Raw genomic sequence first — 23181 nt, forward strand, 5'->3', positions numbered from 1 at the left:
ACCATTGTAGAAGACTGCAGCTAACTTCGTGTTCGGATCTACTGGATATTGTTAATTTGTTCAGATCTCCACCGTAAGAAATTAAAAACAATCAATGAAAAACTCATTTGAATATTTCATCAAACACTTGGAGTGCAAAATATACATAAACCCTAAAACTAAATATGAAAACATAAATATGTAAACATGTAAACATTTAATCAACTTTAATCTAGTCTAACAAGGATTCATAACATAAACATTTAATCATTTAATACCAAAAAAAAAAAATCAAAATTTAGATAAACCTTAAAACTAAAACATTTCTAATTTAAGAGGGAAAATGTAACGCAAACAAAAACTATCAATGGTAATGGATTATGGAAACTTGCTTCTTATTGGAGTCATGGTTGATTTGAATTTGAAGAAATTTGGTACTGGATGATTTGAGAGTTTTAGAGATTGAGTTTTGTGAAATGGAAGAAATGAGTTGTTGTCTTTTATTATAAAATAATATAATAGTAGTTAACTGCCACTAGGGTTAATTAAGAAAATTCAGGGTGGGAATGAGCAAAAATCAAAAGGGAGATTAGCAATTTTCATCATAAAGAGGGAGGCTTGGGTTTGGGCTCTAAATTTTTTGAAGTACACAGAACTACTCTTTCAGTCGGTTACTGCTTTCCTAATATATATACTGTTTCTTTAGGGTTTGCTTACCAATTTCCAATCACAATCTCTCTTTTTCATCAAGGTATGTATTTTCATTCTTTTTCTCGTCAAATCTGAAATTTTTCTCTACTTTCATATTTGCGTGTGGTAGGATATAGGAGAGAACAATATGGGTAATTATATTACTTCAGTAAAATAATTTTCAAGTATTTGATGCTGATTTGTTCAAAAGAACCACTTTGATTGAATGATAGTGTAAAGTTGAGTTTATATTATCAGTGCATATCCATTTGCACTCTTCCTAAACTTTTAAACTATCAGTGCGTATGGGTAATTATATAAGTTCACTCATAGATGTTTTGATAGGTTTTTTCAATTGAAACCCTAATCAAGAGACTTTGAGAAGAACGGTGCTAGCAACAGCTCAGATGGATGAAGATGACATAGTTGAGATTCATCGCTTCAAAAAGCGTAAACGTGTATGCATGCATGCTTCTATTTTCATTGCTCTTTGCGTTTTGCTTTCACTGTTCTTCAATTTCATTATGAATTAACTACTATAAGTGATTCTCTTGCTATGTGTTGTATGCTTAGAAAGTTGTTTGGTTTCTTATATTTTAGGGTTTAAAAAAAATTTAGGGCTTAGAAAGACTGATGTTTGAATACACCAGGTGCCAAAAATTCCCCTATTCCCCTTACTATTGAACAGTGGGATTGGTCTCTCGAATTAGTCGGTCTTTGTGTCGATGCCGAATTTAAAAAAAAAAAAACACTTTATTTAGGTCTGTTGGGATGTGATGGAATTTAAGGATTTTGGGTAACATAGGTCCTGTTTGGATAAACATTTTAATTTGTAGCTTATAGCATAAACGCACAAAAGCACTTATTATTTATAAACTATTTCCATGCATTGTGTAATAGGTTTATAGATTAGTTTTAGAAATTTTTTAAAAAGCAATAATATCTATTTTATGTTGGTTTACCGTAGTGAAAATCACTTCTTAGAAATAAAAATCATTTGTAAGAGTAGCCGCCCCAAGCAATTTCTCATTTGAATTTGTAAGAGTAGCACTCCTTTTGGCACTCCTTATTTATTTAATTAAAAAACCAATAGAAAACTTACTTGTTGTATGTAATTTGTGTACTTTGACAAAAATACAATATAAGAAAGATGATCTTAGCAAAGAAGTATTCTGCTTAATTTTTTGTTTATTTTGAAAATTGCACAGTCACTATACAGATTTCTTTGATCTATATTTCCGCCTTTTTATTTTGTCTACGCTTTACAAGTGTTTCTAAAGTTTCTATTTTTCTTTTCTCACATATGAAGAATGTAATTTACATTTTCAGGCCATTTTGCATGACGTGTTTGATATTGACAATGGTGATGACTCCGAGGATTTAGTGATAATTGGCGAAAAAGTTAGTCAAACTAAAAAGAAGAAGGTAATTGAAACCATTCATCAAGTTTTGGATTGTATACGATGTTATTTTTTCATTTCTTGCAATAGATTGATGACTACATTGATATCTTGTCATATGAATATATGAATGAAGATTAAGGGTCTGTTTGGATTGGCCTATTTTAGAGCTTATGCACAACAGCTTGTGCAAATAAATAAGTATGAATGTATTATTTATAAGTTTGTTAATGTAGTTTATGAAAAAACAACTTATGGATATACAATTTTTGTTAGTAAGATCTTATGAATTAACATAAAAGCTTCATTATTTGAATAAGCTCTTTTTCTTAAGCTCAAAATAAGCTCAATCCAAGCAGGCCCTAATATGCTTTTTCACAATAACACTTATTAATGTTGATCTATTCATATGTGACAGATTCCTCTACACATGACCTATTGTTTTCTAATTATTTTCCTTATTAGGCCTTGTGAATGTGTCCCTTTTGTTTCTGATATAAAGATTGTAATTTGATTTTGCAGGCCATGATACATGATGTGATTAACATTGATGATAGTGACGACTCTGATGATTTAGTGATAATCGGAGAAAAAGTTAGTAAAAGTTATAAACGGAAGCATATTCCTCAATTATATTCACAAGCTGGCCCTAGCAAAGAGAAATCAACATTCAGCGGGGATGATTTGGATATTCCGTTAGGAGAACTAATTGAAAATGCCTTGAATTCCATTCCTGTTTCGCCAGAAGATCAACTAATTGCAAATGCCTGGAATTCCATTCCTGTTTCGCCACCTTTACCATTCCGATTCCCATTCCCATTCCCATTCAAATCTGATATAGACGTTCTCAGAAAAATTGCTTTGAAATCGAAAAAGTTACATCCATTCCTCAACCGATTCAAAAAGCTCCCCCAATTATGAGATAGACTTATTCTTTTGATTTATGCTTCTCTAAATTTTCCCTTCCATTATCTTCAATTGAAATGGTCACTTTTAACTATTTTCCAATACTGCTAAAGATTTTTTATTTGCTTGATGTTGTTGGTTAAAACATGTATGTTTGATTTCACCAATTCCTCCAATGTGTTTGAATCATAGGTGCGAACATGTATTTTATTTTTGTACATTCTGTTTTACATATCCTACACGACACTCTATATTATTGAATCCTTGACTCAATCGTTCGATTTAATATTGTATATCACAATGTATATTATCAAACTTTAATAGTAACACTTTTTTATTCAATATCATTTTTCAAATATCACATGTGATAATGCCTCGATTGCTTCTCTCATTTGAGAAAACCATCATATCATCAACATAGAGAAATGATACTATAGAATCTGTCATAATATTTCACTCATTATAACTTGAGAAGAATGAAGAAAAAAAAAATACTTGCTTGCAATATGAGACTGAACTGTTAATTGTAGAATTGACCACCAAATTGTAGAATACGACAAATTAACATCTATTGTTTTAATTTCTTCTCCGTTCAAATCGGGTAATAAACAAAGTGTTGTGTCACATTACATTCTCCCTAAGGACATCACGGTGTTGAATTAAATTTAAATTCGCTGTTGTTTGCTCAAAAGGTCTAGTCTTGACTGCAAAAAACTTCCACACCTCCAACTTTTTGTTGTTGTTGTTTACTGTTGTTGTATATCTTAAACAGGTTTGCTTTTCTATGTTCACTTGTAGAAAGACGACGAAAAAATTACTGGAAAATGTAGGAAACAAGTCTTACATGTATTATATTAGGAGGATTAGGATATGTCATATACATATATACCTTTTCAAGACCCAAAAGGAAACCATATTTATCAAATCACAACAAAGAATCATACTACTTTATCCCTTTGGATAGAGTAAAAAATTGTTGCTGGTGTAATTTTCATTTTCAATAAACAACATTGCAAATACATTTTAGAGAATATTGATTATGAATGAATCTTTTACAACAAAAAATGCAAGAAGAAAAAATTTAGAATATAATTAAAAGTGCACAACTTTTTTGATTCTTTAGGGCACAAAAGTTTGAGAACCTGCCCCTGCTGTATATAAGACATTTTGATCTTTAACACATTGGGTGAATATTACCTCCTTTAATTTTCCATGTTTCTCTCTCTCTCTCTTGAAGCTCTACAAAAATCATGAAGAATTAATGAAGCCTTAATTAATGCCAAAACTCCGAGGCATCATGCCACGTTGGAGTTGGTAACAATACAGTACTTGATCTTTTCTCCTGCATTGTGCCACGTTGCTCCTGCATCGTGCCACGTTTCCATCTTGCCACGTTACCTCTGCATGATTCCAAGATTTTTCCAGTGACATCCTCCAAGAAACACTCCCAAGATTTTTCCGATCTCATCCTAACGTGTCACAATTTTTCCAGTCTTCAACATCAATTTTGAGACACATTTCAACAGAGCAGCTTCTATATTTTCACAGTTTTCAGAATCAAGCATGGAAACTAGAGGAACCATAATTCAACTTTCTGCCAAAATGTGCTTTTTCTTATTCCACAAGCTACTAAGTTAAATTTCAAAGGTTTTCCGAAATCTCTTTCTCCATTGAACTTATTGCTTCTTTTGTAGTGCCTAACTTCATGGCCTATACTCTATATTCTTAATTTGATAAGGAAAGTTCTTGTGGCTTGAAGAGGTAATATTTTTTAAGCTACAAGCAACATAATTCCAAAGGTTTTCCACAATCTCTTTCACCTTTTGTAAAATGAGAGTGCTTTCTCCATATGTTTCCACAATCTCCTCCTTTGTCTTTGTTTTTCGGCTATGTTCCTACTCTTTTCTGCCTCTCACCATCTCTTATATCACTATATGTATATTTTTAGTTCTCTCCTACTTCATCCCCTCCTTGTTGTCTAATTTATTTTTCTCTCGATTTATAGGCTCAACATGAGATCAGTTTGAATGCTGAATTTGTTTATGGATCAACTCTGAACTAAATTTGGAAATTTATAGCATGTTCGCCGATAAAAATAGGATCGCCTGGTGAATCTGGCAGTTCTCAACTGATGCAGATTTTCTCATTTTGGCTCAGAGGGATTGTCAAATACTCTCATAGAGAAGGCTATATTTGGTGAAATAGTTGTATTCAATTCAAAAAAATTCCGTGACCCTTTCTATCTCATAGAGATGACCCTTTCTTTGCTATCATTACCATGCATTTGTTGATGATTCCACTCAAACCTTGGATGTTCAGAGCTTTAACATCATTCATGCATACAATACAAGATTTGAAAACAACCAAACACCATTCATATAAAATAAACTTGTTCGCACTCTAAATCTTATGTTTCAATTGAAAGTATCATAATCCTAACATAAATAAACAAAGAATTGCATGAATGTGTTCATGAAATTAAATAATGAACAGATGAGCAGCAAACTGTAATTGAAATAAATAAAGATCGAAAGAGTTATAAAATTTCCACCTCCTAGGATGATCATGAGTATTCCTAGCACCACCTCTCCCGACTGATGTTGAATGTTTAACGTCTCTCCAGATGATCACCCTTTGTACATGAAAGTCAACTTGCAAGTGTCGCTGTTTTCAACCACCTTCTTCCTCTTCCCAACAATTGTTTCTCTAGAGAATTTCTCAATTTCACACTTGGTATCCATGGTTCTCGCTTAATGTTTTGTTCCAATTGCCCGATGGTGAGGCCAGTTGTTTTGAATTCGTATAAAACTCACCAATAATATTTAGAGTCACATACAACCTTATTTGAATCGGGGGTTACATAAATACAAAATTATCGACCAAACAAAGGGATATTCCACACAATGTTTCAAAAACCGATTTCAATTGGTCCGTTTAATCAATTGAATCGAGCATCAGAAACAAGGTAATCGTATGTGTTTTCAGAATATATTTTAGTCACTCAAGGTAATCATATGTGTTTTCATTCTTTTTCAATTCATGATGATTAATTTTTTTTTTTTAAAGAATTCTAGTTGATTATCATCTAGTCAAGAATAGTGATTATTATATATGTCTCTTTTTTGGATGCTAGTTCCATATTTGAGTGAGGTAACTGGTAAGATATGGGAGAGAACAATCTGGGTAATTATATTATTATTTCAGTAAAATAATTTTCAAGTATTGAATGCTGATCTGTTCAATAGAAGCACTTTGATTGAACAACAGTGTAAAGTTGAGTGTACATGTTTTGATAGGTTACTCCAAATGAAACCCTAATGAAGAGACTTCAAGAAGAACAATCTGGGTAATTATATGGTTATTCAGTAAAATAATTTTCAAGTAGTGAATGCTGATCAGTTCAACAGAAGCACTTTGATTGAACAATAGTGTAAAGTTGAGTTTATATGTTTTGATAGGTTTTTTCAATTGAAACCCTAATCAAGAGACTTTGAAAAGAACGGTGGTATCAGCAGTTTTAAATGGATGAAGATGACATTGTTGAAATTCATCCCTTCAAAAAGCATAAATGTGTATGCATGCTTCTATTTTCATCGCTTTCGCGTTTTACTTTCACTCTTCTTCAATTTTATTATCATGAGATAACTGCAATACATGGCTTTTATTTCTTGTCACTTAATCTAGTTTTGGTGGGATTATAAGTGATTTTCTTGCTATGTGTTGTTTGCTTAGAAAGATGTTTTGCTTCCTTATAATTTAGGGTTTTAAATAAAAGAAAAGTTCTTGTAAAAAAAAAATAAATAAATAAAAGAAAAGTTGACCCGTGATTGCCAGAACTTAGGTCTCGGTTTTGAATCTCTTTGACTGCCAAAAATTTCCATTGGTAGTGGATAGTGGGATTGGTCTCTCGGAGGTCTTTGGATCGATACCGAGTTTTAAAAAAAAATAAAAAAAGACTTTATTTAGGTTTGCGGGATGATCGAATATAAGGATTTTGGGGTAACATAGGTCTTATTGGATGATAGAATTAATTTGTAACTTATATTTTCCTCCAAAAAAAAATTGTAACTTATTGTATAAGCGCTTATTCTTTCAGAAAAAATAAATAAATAAGTAAGTTCTTTTTTTTTTTTGACAAGAAATAAGTAAGTTCTTATTATGTATAAACTATTTCCACGGATTATAAATAAGGAATTGATAGTTAATATTCTAGAGATTAATTTTAGAGATTTAATAGTTTTGTTTACTATCATGAAAAAAAATTGGAAAAAAATAAAATATCATTGCTTAGAGAAGCTGTTCAAAACAATTTTACATTTGAATGTTTTTAGATTATCTTTTTTCGAATGTATATTTTTTTATTTGAAAATTTGTAACAAATAGATTAGAACTTCTAAAAATGAATATGTCATTTTAAAAAATTAATCTTTTTTCACCAATAAAGGTGCAACACAGCCTCAAAATAAGGTTAAATTGTTTTGTATTGACTAAAATTGTTTTTGATAAGCTATTTTGGAGAGTTTATGAAAATAAGTTGAAATTTGTTTATGAATATATCTGTTTGAATAAGTTCTCCCAAACTCTCTCACAAGAGCTTATATTAGTAGGTAACAAGGGGAAGGCAATTGAAGCCACTCATCAAGTAGTGGTTTGTTTGACATGGTATTTGTCATTTCTTTAACACTTTGCTTGGAATCCTTGTCATGATGTGTAGGATTATATATGTTTGAAAGTAGTCCTTCATATGACACACATGTTTGGTAGAATTGTTGATTTAATAGTTGGTTGTAATACTCTTCATTTCTACCATCATCTTTGTCACGATCTTAAACACTTGTATAGAAACCCTACAATGTTGGCTATAATGAGATTCCTGCGAAGGTTGACACCATAACTTCAAAAAATGAACAGCTGAGACAAAAAATGACCGATGCTGAAATGTTTAACGTGGATTACCATGTTTTGATTGGGTTTCCACGTGGGTGTGTTCGATCAGAATTGGAGAGGACGTACTATTTGCTTGATTTGAGGCATAAATTGGAGACATCGACAAGTTTCAGCAAACAGTTTAAACTGGATGATGATGATTGGGCTGTTTAGTCAGTTAAGGATATAGTGAAGATGTATGTTGATTTGTCGTATAAAGTGCTTGAAAAAGGAGAATTCAAGTGTTATGAGTACAAGTATTGAAGAAGAAGTAGAGAAATGGAAGAAATTGTTTTGTACTTACAACAAACATTTGTAGATATAAATGTATTTGCATCAGCAAAAGTTTGCTGTAACTACAAAACCATTCCATTCATTTCTCGGCGTCTTCTTCCATAATTGTATTTACAACACTTGAATACCCTTTCTCAAGCAATTTCTACAAAAAATCACCTAATACCCTTAATCTATCCCTAGCTAGCTAAACATCTTGTTCATCATTAGTAAGTTCAAATCGATGAAACTTATAGATGTCGCTTGTTTACGCCTCAAATCAAGCAAACATGTAAGATCTCTCCAATTCTGATCGATCACATTCACATGGAAACCCCATCAAAGCAGAGTAATCCACATTAAACATTTCAGCATTGTTCATTTTTTTCGTTTAGCTATTCAATTTTCGCGGTTATGGTGCCAACCTTCTTAGGAATCGAACATTGCTGGGTTTCCATTTACAGCTAGAGAGTTTGCGATCAAGAAAAATCATGTTCTATTTTATCTTCAAGTATTCAAGATTGTGACAGCAATCATCGTAGCAATGGATAGTTTCAAAAATAGATGCTCTAGCTTCAAGAGCACGGAAACATTTACATTGATCTATAACAATCAGCTATTGAATCGGCAATTCTACCAAGAATATGTGTCATATGAAGGATTATATATGCTAAAAATAATCATGCGACGGAATCCTCTCATCCTTCTTGGTCGTTAGATGTCACAAAATCCAAGAATCAAGAAGCGGTAGTTCTAATTTTCAAAATGAAATTATTTTCTCAAGTTGATCAGTTGCATCACAATGCACTGATTGTGGTTTGAATCTTTCATTAGGAGTAGAAGCATCCAAGTCTAATTGTTTGTCGAAATATTTCCACAGTAAAATAAAATCTACTAGTTTGGTTGACAATCTATTCTATCCAAATCCCATGATGAAGCTTATACATGCAGCCAAGAAACTGGCTGCCATGAAATTTAAAAGTGATCATAAAGAAAGTAGCAGTTGCAGCTCATGCCATGCAAATTTCAAATATGAAATTAGGAGGAAATTCAAAGTTTTAAGCAATTCGACACACTTTTAGTGACACTTCTAACCGTCACAATATTCGTGAAAATTCCTCGATGAAGCCGTTAACTTTATATTTTTTGTACATTCAAAGACACACTTTGTTTATGCTCTTATCTTATTTATATCAGATTAAGACAAACCTATTTCTTGATCAGCGTACAAAGAAGTGGGCTAAAATAATCCAGAAATAGTGGAAGATTTTGGAGGATCGTTTGCCGGGTTAGTTTGTTTAGACTTTCTGTTATAAAATAGCTTGTAATATTCACATGTGTTATTATTATCTATCTATTCTATTATTATTAAATAGACCCTCAAGCCTTGGAAAAGAAATAGTTCAATTTGTACCAAGTCATGTAATATTTGATGTGGCAGCTTGCAAAACACATCCGGTTGACATTCTATTAACTTCATTAGTACCGTTTCTCATTCTCATTATATTAGCTTGACAGTTTCAATTCCAATTCTTCACTGTTTCTTCATTATGTCAGTTTCAATTCCAATTGTTTACAATTTATTAATCTCATTATTATATCAGTTTCATCCCAAATATTGAATACATATCCAAATGCTGCACATTACATTTATCCTCCTTCAACAACCCAATAAGAAAATCACCAGCAATTGTTTCCGAGAGAAACAAATTTTTGTTAGTGGTGAGTCAACCTAGCATATCTTCTTTTCTTTTTCTCTGTTTAGGAGCAATAGAAATATGGGTACTGTATAAAAGGTGATAGTCTTGTATTATCCAATCATTTCTTTATAGACATGAAACTTTGTCATAGCTCACTCAGTCTTTTGGTTACTGTCATATCCAAATGTTCTTCGTATTTTTCATGATTTATATATATCCTTATGGAAAGCTTACTAAGTATTTTCTTAAGTGGTGTCTAAATATTTATTTTGAAATTGGAATTTAGAAATTATAATTTTATAAATAAATAACTAAGAATATTGTAGTCTGAATACCATAGAGATCAACAAGTTTATGGTATTTTGTTCAATCTCATTGTTTCTTTGACTATTTCTTTAATCTCCATTAGATTTAATATTTGGCCGGGTTTATGAATCAAGGATGGATTTGTTGAGGGCTATTATCATCGGAGCAGAAGGGACTCCATACCGTGATGGTATTTACTTTTAGATCTTTACTTTTCGAGTAATTATCCCATTGTACTGCCAGTAAGTGGTTGAGGATACTATATCAGACTAACATTACGTTGTTGTCACTTTTTTTTATTGCAGCAAGCCGCTCTCGATCAAGAGTAGAGAGTCAAATAATTCAACATGGTTATATATGCCTTAGTGTACTTCACACTCATTGGGGTAATGCAACAGAAAAATGGATTCCACAACTCTACAGGTTCTAGTTTTCATACAAGGTCTAGGCTTAACGAGCATGTATTTATACATTAAGATAAGATACCCTCTAAAGGTTTGTTTCAAGATTTAGAGGACTTTGTTGAGAAACCCTAAAGCACTACTCTCTCTCTCTCTCTCTCTCTCTCTCTCTCTCTCTCTCTCTCTCTCCCTCCCCAGTTCACACAAACAAAAATGCTCCCTGCCTCTCCACCTTGCGGTTGCGCGTTATCTTCACATTTCATCACTCTCTCTTGTTGACACTTTCAAACCCATAGGTATGTATCTCTCTTTCTTCATTGGTAGTTCCCAATTTTCTGTGTTCCCAACTTTAGATTGTTTATCCTTAGATAATGTACTTCATTTACATGCAATTTTTTTCAAAGTCTATATTTTTGAATATATGTGAGATTTTTTCAAAAGAATAACGAGATTCATGATCCAAACATACCTTGGATTGTGAGTTCTTCTGCACCTGTTATGGCATTATTATGATCAATATTTTAGAATTATCTGTTCAACTGATGAATTGATCAATATCATGAATTGAGTTTGATGCATGCCTTTATCAAAGCGAGAGAAAATCTCCAATATACAAATTCTGCATTCTTTGTTTTTGATTTTTTTTTTCATTCGAGTCTTAGAAATAGAAATATCTTTGTTTATAATTTAATTATATATATGGTATTGTTTATTTTGTTGTAGGCATAATGTTTTTACAATCGTGCCTTAACGACCTCGCTTATGTTATTTTGTAGAGTACTAGTCCATGTGTTCGAATAATAATATCATTTTATCTGCAATGTATGTTTTGTTTTTTTGACTTGTTTACTTCGCTTATAGATAGTTCAGATAAATCAATTAGAAATCGACACAAAAATATTCTAATTTTTCATTTTTTTCTTCCCAAATTTTTGAATAAATGAAATAACATGATGATACGATTAAGAAGTGGTAGGTGGATAATACTTGTCACCATTCGGAAATTTTATTTGAAGATGAAATAACATGATGCTACGATTAAGAAGTGGTAGGTGGATAATACTTGTCACCATTCGGAAATTTTATTTGAAGAATGACATGGATTCTCCTTCTAATAAATATAAATTGTACTGAGTTTTACACCATATTATCCTATTAAACTTGTCAACTTCTTAATCATATTATCATGAGGAGACAAGTTTCATACGATAATATGGTGAAAAAGCACAAAAGAGTTTGTTTTTATCAAAAGGAGAATTCATGTCATTCTTCAAATAAAACTTCCGAATGGTGACAAGTATTATCCCCTTCCACTTCTTAATCGTCACCATCGTGTTATTTCTTTTAATCTAAAATATAGCAAGAAAAAAAAGGAAAAATTATAATACTTATGTGTCATTTTCTCATTGATTTATTTTAGGTATCATTCTGCAAAGTAAATAAGTGTAAAAAGATGAAACATACCTTGTAGATAAAACGAATGTCATTATTGTTCGGAGACATGGAATAATACTCTGCGAAATAACATAAGCTATCATTGAGACACGATTCTAAAAACATCATGCTTACAACAAAATAAACAATACCATATATATGATTAAAATCTAAGCAAAGATAATTCTAAATTTAAGAATCCTTATGAAAAGCTTACTAAGTCTTTTCCTAAGTAGTGTCTAAATATTTATTTTGAAATTGGAATTTAGGAAATATAATTTTATAAATTAATAAGAATATTGTAGTCTGAATACCATAGAAATCAACAAATTTATGGTGTTTTGTTCAATCTCATCGTTTCTTTGACTATTTATTTTATCTCTATTAGATTTAATATATGGCCGGGTTTATGAATCAAGTATGGATCAGTTGATGGCTATTATTATCAGAGCAGAAGGGACTCCATACCATGATGGTATTTATCGTTTAGATCTTTACTTTTCGAGTAATTATCCCATTGTACTGCTGGTAAGTGGTTGGGTATACTATATCAGACTAACATTACGTTGTTGTCACTTTTTTTTATTGCAGCAAGCCACTCTCGATCAAGAGTCAAGAGTCAAATAATTCAACATGGTTATATATGTCTTAGTATACTTCACACTCATTGGGGTAATGCAACGGGAAAATGGATTCCACAACTCTACAGGTTCTAGTTACCATACAAAGTCAAGGCTTAACGAGTAGGTAGGTATCTATACATTAAGAAACCCTAGAGCGCTGCTCTCTCTCTCTCTCTCTCTCTCTCTCTCTCTCTCTCTCTCCAGATCACAGAAACAAAAATGTTCCCTACCTCTGTCCCTTGCGGCTGCACGTGATCTTCACATTACATCACAGTCTCTTGTTGACACTTCCAAACCAACAGGTATGCTTCTCTCTTTCTTCATTGGTAGTTCCCAATTTTCTGTGTTTCCAACTTTAGATTGTTTATCCTTCGATAATGTACTTCATTTACACGCAATTTTTGTCAGAGTCTATATTTTTGTATATATGTGAGATTTTTTCAAAAGAATAACGAGATTCATGATCCAAACATACCTTGGATTTTGAGTTCTTCTGCACCTGTTATGGTATTATTATGGTCAATATTTTAGAATAATCCGTTCAACTGATGAATTGATCAATATCATGAATTGAATTTTCTCTCGCTTTGATAAAGGCATGCATAAATCAAACCTCCAATATAAAAATTCTGCATTCTTTGTTTTTGATTTTTTTCATTCGAGGCTTAGAAATAGAAATATCTTTGTTTATAATTTAATTATATATATGATATTGTTGATTTTGTTGTAGCCATATTGTTTTTACAATCGTGCCTTAACGACCTCGCTTATGAAATTTTGTAGAGTATTAGTCCATGTGTTCGAATAATAATATCGTTTTATGTGCAATGTATGTTTTGCTTTATCGACTTGTTTACTTCGCTTATATATAGTTCAGATAAATCAATGAGAAAAAGGACACAAAAATATTCTAATTTTTCACTTTTTTTTCTTCCCAAATTTTTGATTAAATGAAATAACATGATGGTACGATTAAGAAGTGGTAGGGGGATAATACTTGTCACAATTCGGAAATTTTATTTGAAGAATGACATGGATTCTCCTTCTAATAAATGTAAATTGTACTGGGTTTTTCACCATATTATCATATTAAACTTGTCAACTTCCTAATCATATTATCATAAGGAGACAAGTTTCATACGATAATATTGTGAAAAATCACAAAAGAATTTGCCTTTATCAAAAGGAGAATTCATGTCATTCTTCAAATAAAACTTGCGAATGGTGACAAGTATTATCCCCTTCCACTACTTAATCATCACCATCGTGTTATTTCTTTTAATCTAAAATATAGCAAGAAAAAAAAAGGAAAAATTATAATACTTATGTGTCATTTTCTCATTGATTTATTTTAGGTATCATTCAGCAAAGTAAATAAGTGTAAAAAGATGAAACATACCTTGTAGATAAAACGAATGTCATTATTGTTAGGTGACATGGAATAATACTCTGCGAAATAACATAAGATATCAATGAGACACGATTCTAAAAACATCATGCTTCCAACAAAATAAACAATACCATATATATAATTAAAATCTAAGCAAAGATAATTCTAAATTTAAGCATCCTTATGGAAAGCTTACAAAGTCTCTTCCTAAGTAGTGTCTAAATATTTATTTTGAAATTGGAATTTAGGAAATATAATTTTATAAATTAATAAGAATATTGTAGTCTGAATACCATAGAAATCAACAAATTTATGGTGTTTTGTTCAATCTCATCGTTTCTTTGACTATTTATTTTATCTCCATTAGATTTAATATATGGCCGGGTTTATGAATCAAGTATGGATCAGTTGATGGCTATTATTATCAGAGCAGAAGGGACTCCATACCATGATGGTATTTATCGTTTAGATCTTTACTTTTCGAGTAATTATCCCATTGTTTTGCTGGTAAGTGGTTGAGTATACTATATCAAACTAACATTACGTTGTTGTCACTTTTTTTTATTGCAGCAAGCCGCTCTCGATCAAGAGTCAAGAGTCAAATAATTCAACATGGTTATATATGTCTTAGTATACTTCACACTCATTGGGGTAATGCAACGGGAAAATGGATACCACAACTCTACAGGTTCTAGTTACCATACAAGGTCAAGGCTTAACGAGTAGGTAGGTATCTATACATTAAGAAACCCTAGAGCGATGCTCTCTCTCTCTCTCTCTCTCTCTCTCTCTCTCTCTCTACAGATCACAGAAACAAAAATGTTCCCTACCTCTGCCCCTTGCGGCTGCACGTGATGTTCACATTACATCACAGTCTCTTGTTGACACTTCCAAACCAACAGGTATGCTTCTCTCTTTCTTCATTGGTAGTTCCCAATTTTCTGTGTTTCCAACTTTAGATTGTTTATCCTTCGATAATGTACTTCATTTACACGCAATTTTTGTCAAAGTCTATATTTTTGTATATATGTGAGATTTTTTCAAAAGAATAACGAGATTCATGATCCAAACATACCTTGGATTGTGAGTTCTTCTGCACCTGTTATGGTATTATTATGATCAATATTTTAGAATAATCCGTTCAACTGATGAATTGATCAATATCATGAATTGAATTTTCTCTCGCTTTGATAAAGGCATGCATAAATCAAACCTCCAATATACAAATTCTGCATTCTTTGTTTTTGATTTTTTTCATTCGAGGCTTAGAAATAGAAATATCTTTGTTAAAAATTTAATTATATATATGATATTGTTGATTTTGTTGTAGCCATATTGTTTTTACAATCGTGCCTTAACGACCTCGCTTATGAAATTTTGTAGAGTATTAGTCCATGTGTTCGAATAATAATATCGTTTTATGTGCAATGTATGTTTTGCTTTATCGACTTGTTTACTTCGCTTATATATCAGATAAATCAATGAGAAAAAGGACACAAAAATATTCTAATTTTTCACTTTTTTTTCTTCCCAAATTTTTGATTAAATGAAATAACATGATGGTACGATTAAGAAGTGGTAGGGGGATAATACTTGTCACAATTCGGAAATTTTATTTGAAGAATGACATGGATTCTCCTTCTAATAAATGTAAATTGTACTGGGTTTTTCACCATATTATCATATTAAACTTGTCAACTTCCTAATCATATTATCATAAGGAGACAAGTTTCATACGATAATATGGTGAAAAAGCACAAAAGAATTTGCCTTTATCAAAAGTAGAATTCATGTCATTCTTCAAATAAAACTTCCGAATGGTGACAAGTATTATCCCCTTCCACTACTTAATCGTCACCATCGTGTTATTTCTTTTAATCTAAAATATAGCAAGAAAAAAAAAGGAAAAATTATAATACTTATGTGTCATTTTCTCATTGATTTATTTTAGGTATCATTCAGCAAAGTAAATAAGTGTAAAAAGATGAAACAGACCTTGTAGATAAAACGAATGTCATTATTGTTAGGTGACATGGAATAATACTCTGCGAAATAACATAAGATATCAATGAGACACGATTCTAAAAACATCATGCTTACAACAAAATAAACAATACCATATATATAATTAAAATCTAAGCAAAGATAATTCTAAATTTAAGCATCCTTATGGAAAGCTTACAAAGTCTCTTCCTAAGTAGTGTCTAAATATTTATTTTGAAATTGGAATTTAGGAAATATAATTTTATAAATTAATAAGAATATTGTAGTCTGAATACCATAGAAATCAACAAATTTATGGTGTTTTGTTCAATCTCATCGTTTCTTTGACTATTTATTTTATCTCCATTAGATTTAATATATGGTCGGGTTTATGAATCAAGTATGGATCAGTTGATGGCTATTATTATCAGAGCAGAAGGGACTCCATACCATGATGGTATTTATCGTTTAGATCTTTACTTTTCGAGTAATTATCCCATTGTTTTGCTGGTAAGTGGTTGAGTATACTATATCAGACTAACATTACGTTGTTGTCACTTTTTTTTATTGCAGCAAGCCGCTCTCGATCAAGAGTCAAGAGTCAAATAATTCAACATGGTTATATATGTCTTAGTATACTTCACACTCATTGGGGTAATGCAACGGAAAAATGGATACCACAACTCTACAGGTTCTAGTTACCATACAAGGTCAAGGCTTAACGAGTAGGTAGGTATCTATACATTAAGAAACCCTAGAGCGATGCTCTCTCTCTCTCTCTCTCTCTCTCTCTCTCTCTCTCTCTCTCTCTCTCTACAGATCACAGAAACAAAAATGTTCCCTACCTCTGCCCCTTGCGGCTGCACGTGATGTTCACATTACATCACAGTCTCTTGTTGACACTTCCAAACCAACAGGTATGCTTCTCTCTTTCTTCATTGGTAGTTCCCAATTTTCTGTGTTTCCAACTTTAGATTGTTTATCCTTCGATAATGTACTTCATTTACACGCAATTTTTGTCAAAGTCTATATTTTATATATATGTGAGATTTTTTCAAAAGAATAACGTGATTCATGATCCAAACATACCTTGGATTGTGAGTTCTTCTGCACCTGTTATGGTATTATTATGATCAATATTTTAGAATAATCCGTTCAACTGATGAATTGATCAATATCATGAATTGAATTTTCTCTCGCTTTGATAAAGGCATGCATAAATCAAACCTCCAATATACAAATTCTGCATTCTTTGTTTTTGATTTTTTTCATTCGAGGCTTAGAAATAGAAATATCTTTGTTAAAAATTTAATTATATATATGATATTGTTGATTTTGTTGTAGCCATATTGTTTTTACAATCGTGCCTTAACGACCTCGCTTATGAAATTTTGTAGAGTATTAGTCCATGTGTTCGAATAATAATATCGTTTTATGTGCAATGTATGTTTTGCTTTATCGACTTGTTTACTTCGCTTATATATAGTTCAGATAAATCAATGAGAAAAAGGACACAAAAATATTCTAATTTTTCACTTTTTTTTCTTCCCAAATTTTTGATTAAATGAAATAACATGATGGTACGATTAAGAAGTGGTAGGGGGATAATACTTGTCACAATTCGGAAATTTTATTTGAAGAATGACATGGATTCTCCTTCTAATAAATGTAAATTGTACTGGGTTTTTCACCATATTATCATATTAAACTTGTCAACTTCCTAATCATATTATCATAAGGAGACAAGTTTCATACGATAATATGGTGAAAAAGCACAAAAGAATTTGCCTTTATCAAAAGGAGAATTCATGTCATTCTTCAAATAAAACTTGCGAATGGTGACAAGTATTATCCCCTTCCACTACTTAATCGTCACCATCGTGTTATTTCTTTTAATCTAAAATATAGCAAGAAAAAAAAAGGAAAAATTATAATACTTATGTGTCATTTTCTCATTGATTTATTTTAGGTATCATTCAGCAAAGTAAATAAGTGTAAAAAGATGAAACATACCTTGTAGATAAAACGAATGTCATTATTGTTCGGTGACATGGAATAATACTCTGCGAAATAACATAAGATATCATTGAGACACAATTCTAAAAACATCATGCTTACAACAAAATAAACAATACCATATATATAATTAAAATCTAAGCAAAGATAATTCTAAATTTAAGCATCCTTATGGAAAGCTTACTAAGTCTTTTCCTAAGTAGTGTCTAAATATTTATTTTGAAATTGGAATTTAGGAAATATAATTTTATAAATTAATAAGAATATTGTAGTCTGAATACCATAGAAATCAACAAATTTATGGTGTTTTGTTCAATCTCATCGTTTCTTTGACTATTTACTTTATCTCCATTAGATTTAATATATGGCCGGGTTTATGAATCAAGTATGGATCAGTTGATGGCTATTATTATCAGAGCAGAAGGGACTCCATACCATGATGGTATTTATCGTTTAGATCTTTACTTTTCGAGTAATTATCCCATTGTACTGCTGGTAAGTTGTTGAGTATACTATATCAGACTAACATTACGTTGTTGTCACTTTTTTTTTTTGCAGCAAGCCGCTCTCGATCAAGAGTCAAGAGTCAAATAATTCAACATGGTTATATATGTCTTAGTATACTTCACACTCATTGGGGTAATGCAACGGGAAAATGGATTCCACAACTCTACAGGTTCTAGTTACCATACAAGGTCAAGGCTTAACGAGTAGGTAGGTATCTATACATTAAGAAACCCTAGAGCGCTGCTCTCTCTCTCTCTCTCTCTCTACAGATCACACAAACAAAAATGTTCCCTACCTCTGCCCCTTGCGGCTGCACGTGATGTTCACATTACATCACAGTCTCTTGTTGACACTTCCAAACCAACAGGTATGCTTCTCTCTTTCTTCATTGGTAGTTCCCAATTTTCTGTGTTTCCAACTTTAGATTGTTTATCCTTCGATAATGTACTTCATTTACACGCAATTTTTGTCAAAGTCTATATTTTTGTATATATGTGAGATTTTTTCAAAAGAATAACGAGATTCATGATCCAAACATACCTTGGATTGTGAGTTCTTCTGCACCTGTTATGGTATTATTATGATCAATATTTTAGAATAATCCGTTCAACTGATGAATTGATCAATATCATGAATTGAATTTTCTCTCGCTTTGATAAAGGCATGCATAAATCAAACCTCCAATATACAAATTCTGCATTCTTTGTTTTTGATTTTTTTCATTCGAGGCTTAGAAATAGAAATATCTTTGTTTATAATTTAATTATATATATGATATTGTTTATTTTGTTGTAGGCATATTGTTTTTACAATCGTGCCTTAACGACCTCGCTTATGTAATTTTGTAGAGTATTAGTCCATGTGTTCGAATAATAATATCGTTTAATCTGCAATGTATGTTTTGTTTTATCGACTTGTTTACTTCGCTTATATATAGTTCCGATAAATCAATGAGAAAACGACACAAAAATATTCTACTTTTTCACTTTTTTTTCTTCCCAAATTTTTGATTAAATGAAATAACATGATGGTACGATTAAGAAGTGGTAGGGGGATAATACTTGTCACCATTCGGAAATTTTATTTGAAGAATGACATGGATTCTCCTTCTAATAAATGTAAATTGAACTGGGTTTTTCACCATATTATCATATTAAACTTGTCAACTTCCTAATCATATTATCATAAGGAGACAAGTTTCATACGATAATATGGTGAAAAAGCACAAAAGAATTTGCCTTTATCAAAAGGAGAATTCATGTCATTCTTCAAATAAAACTTGCGAATGGTGACAAGTATTATCCCCTTCCACTACTTAATCGTCACCATCGTGTTATTTCTTTTAATCTAAAATATAGCAAGAAAAAAAAAAGGAAAAATTATAATACTTATGTGTCATTTTCTCATTGATTTATTTTAGGTATCATTCAGCAAAGTAAATAAGTGTAAAAAGATGAAACATACCTTGTAGATAAAACGAATGTCATTATTGTTAGGTGACATGGAATAATACTCTGCGAAATAACATAAGATATCAATGAGACACGATTCTAAAAACATCATGCTTACAACAAAATAAACAATACCATATATATAATTAAAATCTAAGCAAAGATAATTCTAAATTTAAGCATCCTTATGGAAAGCTTACAAAGTCTCTTCCTAAGTAGTGTCTAAATATTTATTTTGAAATTGGAATTTAGGAAATATAATTTTATAAATTAATAAGAATATTGTAGTCTGAATACCATAGAAATCAACAAATTTATGGTGTTTTGTTCAATCTCATCGTTTCTTTGACTATTTATTTTATCTCCATTAGATTTAATATATGGCCGGGTTTATGAATCAAGTATGGATCAGTTGATGGCTATTATTATCAGAGCAGAAGGGACTCCATACCATGATGGTATTTATCGTTTAGATCTTTACTTTTCGAGTAATTATCCCATTGTTTTGCTGGTAAGTTGTTGAGTATACTATATCAGACTAACATTACGTTGTTGTCACTTTTTTTTTATTGCAGCAAGCCGCTCTCGATCAAGAGTCAAGAGTCAAATAATTCAACATGGTTATATATGTCTTAGTATACTTCACACTCATTGGGGTAATGCAACGGAAAAATGGATACCACAACTCTACAGGTTCTAGTTACCATACAAGGTCAAGGCTTAACGAGTAGGTAGGTATCTATACATTAAGAAACCCTAGAGCGATGCTCTCTCTCTCTCTCTCTCTCTCTCTCTCTCTCTCTCTCTCTACAGGTCACAGAAACAAAAATGTTCCCTACCTCTGCCCCTTGCGGCTGCACGTGATGTTCACATTACATCACAGTCTCTTGTTGACACTTCCAAACCAACAGGTATGCTTCTCTCTTTCTTCATTGGTAGTTCCCAATTTTCTGTGTTTCCAACTTTAGATTGTTTATCCTTCGATAATGTACTTCATTTACACGCAATTTTTGTCAAAGTCTATATTTTTGTATATATGTGAGATTTTTTCAAAAGAATAACGAGATTCATGATCCAAACATACCTTGGATTGTGAGTTCTTCTGCACCTGTTATGGTATTATTATGATCAATATTTTAGAATAATCCGTTCAACTGATGAATTGATCAATATCATGAATTGAATTTTCTCTCGCTTTGATAAAGGCATGCATAAATCAAACCTCCAATATACAAATTCTGCATTCTTTGTTTTTGATTTTTTTCATTCGAGGCTTAGAAATAGAAATATCTTTGTTAAAAATTTAATTATATATATGATATTGTTGATTTTGTTGTAGCCATATTGTTTTTACAATCGTGCCTTAACGACCTCGCTTATGAAATTTTGTAGAGTATTAGTCCATGTGTTCGAATAATAATATCGTTTTATGTGCAATGTATGTTTTGCTTTATCGACTTGTTTACTTCGCTTATATATAGTTCAGATAAATCAATGAGAAAAAGGACACAAAAATATTCTAATTTTTCACTTTTTTTTCTTCCCAAATTTTTGATTAAATGAAATAACATGATGGTACGATTAAGAAGTGGTAGGGGGATAATACTTGTCACAATTCGGAAATTTTATTTGAAGAATGACATGGATTCTCCTTCTAATAAATATAAATTGTACTGGGTTTTTCACCATATTATCATATTAAACTTGTCAACTTCCTAATCATATTATCATAAGGAGACAAGTTTCATACGATAATATGGTGAAAAAGCACAAAAGAATTTGCCTTTATCAAAAGTAGAATTCATGTCATTCTTCAAATAAAACTTCCGAATGGTGACAAGTATTATCCCCTTCCACTACTTAATCGTCACCATCGTGTTATTTCTTTTAATCTAAAATATAGCAAGAAAAAAAAGGAAAAATTATAATACTTATGTGTCATTTTCTCATTGATTTATTTAGGTATCATTCAGCAAAGTAAATAAGTGTAAAAAGATGAAACATACCTTGTAGATAAAACGAAGGTCATTATCATTAAGACACGATTCTAAAAGCATCATGCTTACAACAAAATAAACAATATCATATATATAATTAAAATGTAAGCAATGATAATTCTAAATCTAAGCATCGAATGGAAAAATATGTTTTTACAATCGTGTCTTAACGACCTCGCTTATGTTATTTTACAGAGTATTAGTCCATATGTGTCCAAATAATAATGACCATCGTTTTATCTACAATGTATGTTTAGTTTTTTCGACTTTTTTACTTTGCTTAATGATACCTCAGATAAATCAACGATAAAATGACCCTAAAATATTATAATTTTTCATTTTTTTTTCCTCCCAAATATTGCCTTAAAAGATATAACATGATCGTACGATTAAGAAGCTGAAGGGGAAAATACTTTTCGCCATTCGGAAATTTTATTTCAAGAATGACATGGATTCTCCTTCTAATAAACGTAAATTGTACTGTGATTTTTACCATATTACCATATTAAACTTATCTCCGAATCCATATTACCAGAAGGAGACAAGTTTACTAGGATAATATGGTGAAAAAGCACATTACAATTTTCCTTTATCAGAAGGAAAATTCATGTCATTCTTCAAATAAAACTTCTGAATGGTGACATGAATTATCCCCTTCCACTTCTTAATCGTCACCATCGTGCTATTTCTTTTAATCTAAAATCCAGGATAAAAAAAAGGAAAAATTATATACTTAAGTTCATTTTCTCATTGATTTATCTGAGGTATCATTCAGCAAAATAAATAAGTCTAAAAAGATGAAACATACCTTGTAGATGAAACAACGATCATTAATATTGTTTGGAGACATGCACTAATACTCTGTGAAATAACATAAGTGAGGTCATTAAAGACACGATTCTAAAAACAACATGCCTACAACAAAATAAACAATACCATATATATAATTAAAATTTAAACAAAGAAAATTATAAATCTAAGCATCAAATATAAAAAAATGTTTTTATAATCATGTCTTAACGAACTCGATTATGTTATTTTGTAGAGTATTAGTCCATGTGTCCAAATAATAATGACCATCGTTTTATCTCTAATATATGTTTCGTTTTTTAGACTTGTTTTCTTTGCTTAATGATACCTCAAATACATCAATGAGAAAATGACACTAAAATATTATTATTTTTCATTTTTTTTCCCAA

At 31.1% G+C, this 23181-nt stretch overlaps 1 protein-coding gene across 1 annotated transcript; it reads left to right on the top strand.

The window, feature by feature from the left end:
* The first annotated feature begins 1076 nt into the window (after positions 1-1076).
* Positions 1077-3205, top strand: LOC146914203 (uncharacterized). The gene is made up of 3 exons (XM_085721017.1): positions 1077-1127; positions 1999-2094; positions 2592-3205. Exons 1-3 carry the CDS (start codon positions 1077-1079, stop codon positions 2988-2990), a joined length of 546 nt encoding a protein of 181 aa, XP_085577143.1. The 3' UTR covers positions 2991-3205.
* Positions 3206-23181: the final 19976 nt, after the last annotated feature.

Source organism: Medicago sativa, chromosome 6, assembly GCF_051527215.1.
Source record: "Medicago sativa cultivar Bolivia chromosome 6, Bolivia_mono, whole genome shotgun sequence".
NCBI classification, from domain to species: Eukaryota; Viridiplantae; Streptophyta; class Magnoliopsida; order Fabales; family Fabaceae; genus Medicago; species Medicago sativa.

Excerpts from the sequence above, each read along its gene's own strand:
- LOC146914203 (XM_085721017.1), top strand. The coding sequence starts at position 1,077 with ATGGATGAAGATGACATAGTTGAGATTCATCGCTTCAAAAAGCGTAAA. Across the intron at positions 1,128-1,998 it reads GCTTCAAAAAGCGTAAACGT|GCCATTTTGCATGACGTGTT; the intron begins GTATGCATGCAT and ends TTACATTTTCAG. Across the intron at positions 2,095-2,591 it reads GTCAAACTAAAAAGAAGAAG|GCCATGATACATGATGTGAT; the intron begins GTAATTGAAACC and ends TTGATTTTGCAG.